The sequence below is a fragment of the Oncorhynchus keta genome, unplaced genomic scaffold (genome assembly GCF_023373465.1).
Source record: "Oncorhynchus keta strain PuntledgeMale-10-30-2019 unplaced genomic scaffold, Oket_V2 Un_contig_3896_pilon_pilon, whole genome shotgun sequence".
Taxonomy (NCBI): Eukaryota; Metazoa; Chordata; class Actinopteri; order Salmoniformes; family Salmonidae; genus Oncorhynchus; species Oncorhynchus keta.
In genome coordinates, this window is record NW_026287487.1 from 107,501 (window position 1) to 116,331 (window position 8,831).

General features: G+C 46.4%; 1 protein-coding gene across 1 annotated transcript in view; it reads left to right on the forward strand.

Annotated features, from left to right (window-relative positions):
• The window catches only part of LOC127924267 (A disintegrin and metalloproteinase with thrombospondin motifs 19-like), a 31,647-nt gene extending 26,948 nt beyond the window's left edge, over positions 1-4,699 (forward strand). The window contains exon 6 of the mRNA XM_052508830.1: positions 4,077-4,699. Within this exon, the coding sequence (XP_052364790.1) occupies positions 4,077-4,285 (209 nt within the window). The 3' untranslated portion in view covers positions 4,286-4,699. The remainder of the gene's footprint in view (positions 1-4,076) is intronic.
• Positions 4,700-8,831: the final 4,132 nt, after the last annotated feature.

The window sequence follows — 8,831 nt, forward strand, 5'->3', positions numbered from 1 at the left end:
CTCCCTCTCTTTCTCTCTGTTCTTCCTCTTCTCCCTCCCACTCTCTCTCTCCCTCCCTCCCTTTCTCTCTGTTCTTCCTCTTCTCCCTCCCACTCTCTCTCTCCCTCCCTCCCTTTCTCTCTGTTCTTCCTCTTCTCCCTCCCTCTCTCTCTCCCTCCCTCCCTTTCTCTCTGTTCTTCCTCTTCTCCCTCCCCTCTCTCTCCCTCCCTCCTTTCTCTCTGTTCTTCCTCTTCTCCTCCCTCCCACTCTCTCCCTCTCCCTCCCTTTCTCTCTGTTCTTCCTCTTCTTCTCCCTCTCTCTCTCTCCCTCCCTCCCTTTCTCTCTGTTCTTCCTCTTCTCCCCCTCTCTCTCTCCTTCCTTTCTCTCTGTTCTTCCTCTTCTCCCTCCCTCTCTCTCCCTCCCTCCCTTTCTCTCTGTTCTTCCTCTTCTCCCTCCCTTCTCTCTCTCCCTCCCTCCTTTCTCTCTGTTCTTCCTCTTCTCCCTCCCCTCTCTCTCCCTCCTCCCTTTCTCTCTGTTCTTCCTCTTCTCCCTCCCTTCCTCTCTCCCTCCCCTTTCTCTCTGTTCTTCCTCTTCTCCCTCCCCTCTCTCTCCCTCCCTCCCTTTCTCTCTGTTCTTCCTCTTCTCCCTCCCTCTCTCTCCCCTCCCTCCCTTTCTCTCTGTTCTTCCTCTTCTCCCTCCCTCCTCTCTCTCCCTCCCTCCCTTTCTCTCTGTTCTTCCTCTTCTCCTCCCTCCTCTCTCTCTCCCTCCCTCCCTTTCTCTCTGTTCTTCCTCTTCTCCCTCTCCCTCCCTCCCTCCTCCCTTTCTCTCTGTTCTTCTCTTCTCCCTCCCTCTCTCTCCATCCCCTCTTTCTCTCTGTTCTTCCTCTTCTCCCTCCCTCCTCTCTCCCTCCCCCCTCCCTTTTTCTGTTCTTCTCTTCTTCCTCTTCCCTCCCTCCTTTCTCTCTGTTCTTCCTCTTCTCCCTCCCTCCCTCTCTCTCCCTCCTTTCTCTCTGTTCTTCCTCTTCTCCCCTCTTCTCCCTCCCTCCTTTCTCTCTGTTCTTCCTCTTCTCCCCTCTCCCTCCCTCCCTTTCTCTCTGTTCTTCCTCTTCTCCCTCCCTCTCTCTCCTCCCTCCCTTTCTCTCTGTTCTTCCTCTTCTCCCTCCCCTCTCTCTCTCTCCCTCCCTCCCCTTTCTCTCTGTTCTTCCTCTTCTCCCTCCTCTCTCTCCCTCCCTCCCTTTCTCTCTGTTCCTCCTCTTCTCCCTCCCCTCTCTCCCTCCCTTTCTCTCTGTTCTTCCTCTTCTCCCTCCCTCCCACTCTCTCTCCCTCCCTCCCTTTCTCTCTGTTCTTCCTCTTCTCCCTCCCTCTCTCTCCCCTCCCTCCTTTCTCTCTGTTCTTCCTCTTCTCCCTCCCTCCCCTCTCTCTCCCCTCCCTTTCTCTCTGTTCTTCCTCTTCTCCCTCCCTCCCTCTCTCTCTCCCTCCCTCCTCCCTCCCTCCCTCCCTCCCTCTCTCCCTCCCTTCTCTCTGTTCTTCTCTTCTCCCTCCCTCTCTCTCCCTCCCTCTCTTTCTCTCTGTTCTTCCTCTTCTCCCTCCCTCTCTCTCTCTCTCCCTCCCTTTCTCTCTGTTCTTCCTCTTCTCCCTCCCTCTCTCCCCTCCCTCCCTCTCTCTATTCTTCCTCTTCTCCCACCCTCTCTTCCCTCCCTTTCTCTCTGTTCTTCCTCTTCTCCCTCCCTCTCTCTCTCTCCCTCCTCCCTTTCCCTTTCTCTCTTTCTTCCTCTTCTCCCTCTCCTCCCTTCTCTCTCTCCCTCCCTCCCTTTCTCTCTGTTCTTCCTCTTCTCCCTCCCTCTCTCTCTCCTCCCTCCCTTTCTCTCTGTTCTTCCTCTTCTCCCTCCCTCCCTCCCTCCCTCCCCTCCCTCTCTCTGTTCCCTCTCTCCCTCCCTCTCTCTCCCTCCCTCCCTTTCTCTCTGTTCTTCTTCTCTTCTCCTCCCTCCTCCCTTTCCTCTGTTCTTCCTCTTCTCCCTCCTCTCTCCCTCCCTCCTTTCTCTCTGTTCTTCCTCTTCTCCCTCCCCTCTCTCTCTCCCTCCCTTTCTCTCTGTTCTTCCTCTTCTCCCTCCCTCCCTCTCTCCTCCCTCCTTTCTCTCTGTTCTTCCTCTTCTCCTCCCTACCTCTCCCTCCCTCCCTTTCTCTCTGTTCTTCCTCTTCCCTCCTTTCTCCCTTCCTCCTCCCCCTCTCTCTCCCATCCCTCCTTTCTCTCTGTTCTTCCTCTTCTCTCCCTCCCTCTCTCTCCCTCCCTCCCTTTCTCTCTGTTCTTCCTCTTCTCCCTCCTCTCTCTCCCTCCCTCCCCCTCTCTGTTCTTCCTCTTCTCCTCCCTCCCTCCCTCTCCCTCCTTTCTCTCTGTTCTTCCTCTTCTCCCTCCCCCTCTTCCCTCCTCCCTTTCTCTCTGTTCTTCCTCTTCTCCTCCCTCTCCTCCTCCCTCCCTTTCTCTCTGTTCTTCCTCTTCTCCCTCCCCCTCTCTCTCCCTCCCTCCCTTTCTCTCTGTTCTTCCTCTTCTCCCTCCTTTCTCTCTCTCTCCCTCCCTCCCTTTCCCTTTCTTCCTCTTCTTCCTCTCCTCCCCTCCCTTTCTCTCTGTTCCTCCTCTTCTCCCCTCCCTCTCTCTCTCTCCCTCCCTTTCTCTCTGTTCTTCCTCTTCTCCCTCCCTCCCACTCTCTCTCCCTCCCTCCCTTTCTCTCTGTTCTTCCTCTTCTCCTCCCTCCCTCCCTCCCTCCTGTTCTTCCCTCCCTCCCTCCCTCCCTCTCCCTCCCTCCCTTTCTCTCTGTTCTTCCTCCCTCCCTCCCTCCCTCCCTCTCTCTCCCTCCCTCCCTTTCTCTCTGTTCTTCCTCTTCTCCCTCCCTCCCCTCCCTCCCTCCCTCCCTCCCTGTTCCCCTTCTCCCTCCCTTTCTCTCCCTCTCTGTGGGTCTTTCTTACCTCCCTCCCTCCCTTTCTCTCTTCTCACTGTGTATCTCTTTCTCTCTGTTCTTCCTCTCCCTCCCTCTCTCTCTCTCTCCCTCCCTCCCTTTCTCTCTGTTCTTCCTCTTCTCCCTCCCTCCCACTCTCTCTCCCTCCCTCCCCTTTCTCTCCTCTTCCTCTTCTCCCTCCTCTCTTCCTCCTCCCTTTCTCTCTGTTCCTCCTCCCTCCCTCCCTCCCCCTCCCTCCCCTCCCTCCCTCCCTCCCCCTCCCTCCCTCCCTCCCTCCCTCCTTTCTCTCTCTCACTGTGGGTCTTTCATATCTCTCTCCACTCTATTTTTTGTTTCCTTCTTTAACACATTTGTGTGTAAGCCTCAGAAGTAACAGTGTGACCACAGTCAGTCACCCGAGGGCCTGGGAACCAACGAGCTGCTTTTGTATCATCACTACTGCCCAAACACTAGTGGGTGCTTGGATGCATGTCTGTGAGGAGGAAGGGCTGGCAAGGGTCTAATCAGAGATTTCTCTCCCAGTCGGGTTGAGGCTGGAATCCATAGAACATTTCATAGGATCTCTGTGCTAGAATCAAATGAATGATTCAAAAGTGATGTCACAAAGCGGAAGTAGTGTATATGCAGTGGGATCCTCAAAATGATTGGATAATTTTGCTCACATATACTTCCTGGTCTCTTATATGACACCTGTTGAATTCAGAGCCGTACATCTCAATGTGTGAATCCCAAATGCCACCGTATTCCCAATATAGTGCAATGCTTTTGATACAGGGCTCATTGAGCTCTAGTCTCAAATATCACACTATATAGGGAATATGGTGACCTCAGGTCACAACCTACCTATCTGTCTCTGGTTGAATCCTTCCTTTCAAACCCAGGCTCCGTGTGATGCTCCAGCACACAGAGACAGAAGGTCTTTCTACTTCCTTCATTGTCCTCCTCCTTGCCTTTCACACAGAAAAATAATTTCAACCCTTTCCAAATTAACACCTTGGATAAAGAACCAGCCCAGCCCAACCCTGTCTGTACTACCCCTTCCCCTCTCCTCACCTCCTCTCATCCCCCCTCACCTCTCGTCCTCTCCTCACCCCAGGTGTGGGTCTGGGTGTGGCTCCACCCACCTCACTCTCTTGTGTTTCTACAGGTTACATCGAGGCTGCTGTCATCCCCGTTGGTGCTAGGAGAATCAAAGTTGTGGAGGACAAGCCCTCACACAGCTTTCTGGGTAACACACACACACACACACACACACACACACACACACACACACACACACACACACACACACACACACACACACACACACACACACACACACACACACACACACACAAGTTTTCTGACAAGTTATAAATAGATCTCTAAGGTATATAATGACTAACATGACAAGAGGATCTGATGATGCAAGATGTGTTGAATTGCAGGAAATAAGCTTTAAACCTGCTAAATTCTCTCACCGCCAACAAGACGGTTGTGCAACGTTTGTTTAATTTCGGTGCTTGTACCCATAGAAATAGGGGTGTGCAGGGGGGGAGTGGGATATTCCCTAATGCTGGAAGGGGGACCTGGATGAAAACAGTTTGGGAACCCCTTTTATAGACAACCGCACAAGTTCATATTATCTGTCTAATGATGTGAACTTGTATTCCCTATAGCAGGGTACTCAACTACTATCTGAAACGGTCCAGTGACACAAATGTCCTCGGTGGCAAAGGTCCGGATGGATATGGTCATTTATCGGCGCTGTGGTTCAGCATAGTGACAAACCATGTTGATATATCGAATGTTTTCAAGAATACTGGTAAAAACATTACAGTTTTTTACAATCGTTAGGACCCATTTCTCAATACTCCATTTTCTAAACTCTTCACCCAGTGAGCACAACAGCGGTCTATGTGGGTTAAACTGTGGATCATGTTTCATTGTTTTGGCACAAAATGCATTCAATGACTACATCTTCAAATGTCATGAATGATTTTTCTCACTCAGACACAACCACCACCAAAACTCTATGTACCTACAGGCAATTTACACATGTTTACATACTCTTTTCTCCTCAGACACAACCACCACCAAAACTCTATGTACCTACAGGCACATTTACACATGTTTACATACTCTTTCCTCACTCAGACACAACCACCACCAAACCTCTATGTACCTACAGGCCAATTTACACATGTTTACATACTCTTTCCTCCCTCAGACACAACCACCACCAAAAACTCTATGCACCTACAGGACAATTTACACATGTTTAGATACTCTTTTCTCACTCAGACACAACCACCACCAAAACTCTATGTACCTACAGGACAATTTACACATGTTTACATACTCTTTTCTCACTCAGACACAACCACCACCAAAACTCTATGCAACCAATTTACACATGTTTACATACTCTTTTCTCACTCAGACACAACCACCACCAAAACTCTATGTACCTACAGGCCCATTTACACATGTTTACATACTCTTTTCTCCCTCAGACACAACCACCACCAAAACTCTATGTACCTACAGGCCCATTTACACATGTTTACATACTCTTTTCAAAACTGTTCAACTGAAGTTCAAAACCTAACATAAGCGATTGTCAAAAACTGTAAATGAGACAAATTAAACCTTTGTACATGGACCTTGAATTATTAAATAATATCTCAATTAAATGAAGTGCATGTTTTCTGAGAAGAGTTAAAGAACAAAATCTGAAAGCACAGAAAGTCACTGTGGGTCATGCAAATTAATGTACAAGTCACTGTGGGTCATGCAATATTAATGTACAAGTCACTGTGGGTCATGCAATATTAATGTACAAGTCACTGTGGGTCATGCAATATTAATGTACAAGTCACTGTGGGTCATGCAATATTAATGTACAAGTCACTGTGGGTCATGCAATATTAATGTACAAGTCACTGTGGGTCATGCAATATTAATGTACAAGTCACTGTGGGTCATGCAATATCAATGTACAAGTCACTGTGGGTCATGCAATATTAATGTACAAGTCACTGTGGGTCATGCAATATTAATGTACAAGTCACTGTGGGTCATGCAATATTAATGTACAAGTCACTGTGGGTCATGCAATATTAATGTACAAGTCACTGTGGGTCATGCAATATTAATGTACAAGTCACTGTGGGTCATGCAATATTAATGTACAAGTCACTGTGGGTCATGCAATATTAATGTACAAGTCACTGTGGGTCATGCAATATTAATGTACAAGTCACTGTGGGCCATGCAATATTAATGTACAAGTCACTGTGGGCCATGCAATATTAATGTACAAGTCACTGTGAGTCATGCAATATTAATGTACAAGTCACTGTGGGTCATGCAATATTAATGTACAAGTCACTGTGGGTCATGCAATATTAATGTACAAGTCACTGTGGGTCATGCAATATTAATGTACAAGTCACTGTGGGTCATGCAATATTAATGTACAAGTCACTGTGGGTCATGCAATATTAATGTACAAGTCACTGTGGGCCATGCAATATTAATGTACAAGTCACTGTGGGCCATGCAATATTAATGTACAAGTCACTGTGAGTCATGCAATATTAATGTACAAGTCACTGTGAGTCATGCAATATTAATGTACAAGTCACTGTGAGTCATGCAATATTAATGTACAAGTCACTGTGGGTCATGCAATATTAATGTACAAGTCACTGTGGGCCATGCAATATTAATGTACACGTCACTGTGGGCCATGCAATATTAATGTACAAGTCACTGGGGGTCATGCAATATTAATGTACAAGTCACTGGGGGTCATGCAATATTAATGTACAAGTCACTGTGGGCCATGCAATATTAATGTACAAGTCACTGTGGGCCATGCAATATTAATGTACACGTCACTGTGGGTCATGCAATATTAATGTACAAGTCACTGTGGGTCATGCAATATTAATGTACAAGTCACATGGGCCATGCAATATTAATGTACAAGTCACTGTGGGCCATGCAATATTAATGTACAAGTCACTGTGGGCCATGCAATATTAATGTACAAGTCACTGTGGGCCATGCAATATTAATGTACAAGTCACTGTGGGCCATGCAATATTAATGTACAAGTCACTGTGGGCCATGCAATATTAATGTACAAGTCACTGTGGACCATGCAATATTAATGTACAAGTCACTGTGGGCCATGTAATATTAATGTACAAGTCACTGTGCAATATTAATTACAAGTCATCAGGCCATGCAATATTAATGTACAAGTCACTGTGGGTCATGCAATATTAATGTACAAGTCACTGTGGGCCATGCAATATTAATGTACAAGTCACTGTGGGCCATGCAATATTAATGTACAAGTCACTGTGGGTCATGCAATATTAATGTACAAGTCACTGTGGGTCATGCAATATTAATGTACAAGTCACTGTGGGCCATGCAATATTAATGTACAAGTCACTGTGGGCCATGCAATATTAATGTACACGTCACTGTGGGCCATGCAATATTAATGTACAAGTCACTGTGGGTCATGCAATATTAATGTACAAGTCAGTCACTGTGGGCCATGCAATATTAATGTACAAGTCACTGTGGGCCATGTAATATTAATGTACAAGTCACTGTGGGCCATGCAATATTAATGTACAAGTCACTGTGGGCCATGCAATATTAATGTATAAGTCACTGTGGGCCATGCAATATTAATGTACAAGTCACTGTGGACCATGCAATATTAATGTACAAGTCACTGTGGGCCATGCAATATTAATGTACAAGTCACTGTGGGCCATGTAATATTAATGTACAAGTCACTGTGGGCCATGAAATATTAATGTACAAGTCACTGTGGGCCATGCAATATTAATGTACAAGTCACTGTGGGCCATGCAATATTAATGTACAAGTCACTGTGGGCCATGCAATAGTAATGTATAAGTCACTGTGGGCCACGCCATATTAATGTACAAGTCACTGTGGGCCATGCAATATTAATGTACAAGTCACTGTGGGTCATGCAATATTAATGTACAAGTCACTGTGGGTCATGCAATATTAATGTACAAGTCACTGTGGGCCATGCAATATTAATGTAAGTCACTGTGGGCCATGCAATATTAATGCAAGTCACTGTGGGCCATGCAATATTAATATATAAGTCACTGTGGGCCATGCAATATTAATGTATAAGTCACTGTGGGCCATGCAATATTAATATACAAGTCACTGTGGGCCATGCAATAGTAATGTATAAGTCACTGTGGGCCACGCAATATTAATGTATAAGTCACTGTGGGCCATGCAATATTAATGTACAAGTCACTGTGGGCCATGCAATATTAATGTACAAGTCACTGTGGGGCATGCAATATTAATGTATAAGTGGGCCATGCTACAAGTCACTGTGGGTCATGCAATGTTAATGTATAAGTCACTGTGGGCCATGCAATATTAATGTACAAGTCACTGTGGGCCATGCAATATTAATCTGTAAGTCACTGTGGGTCATGCAATATTAATGGATAAGTCACTGTGGGCCATGCAATATTAATGTATAAGTCACTGTGGGCCATGCAATATTAATGTACAAGTCACTGTGGGCCATGCAATATTAATGTATAAGTCACTGTGGGCCATGCAATATTAATGTATAAGTCACTGTGGGCCATGCCATATTAATGTATAAGTCACTGTGGCCCATGCAATATTAATGTACAAGTCACTGTGGGCCATGCAATATTAATGTACAAGTCACTGTGGGCCATGCAATATTAATCTGTAAGTCACTGTGGGCCCATGTAATATTAATGTATAAGTCACTGTGGACCTTGCCATATTAATGTATAGGTCACTGTGGATCATGCAATATTCAATGTATAAGTCACTGTGGGTCATGCCAAATTAATGTATA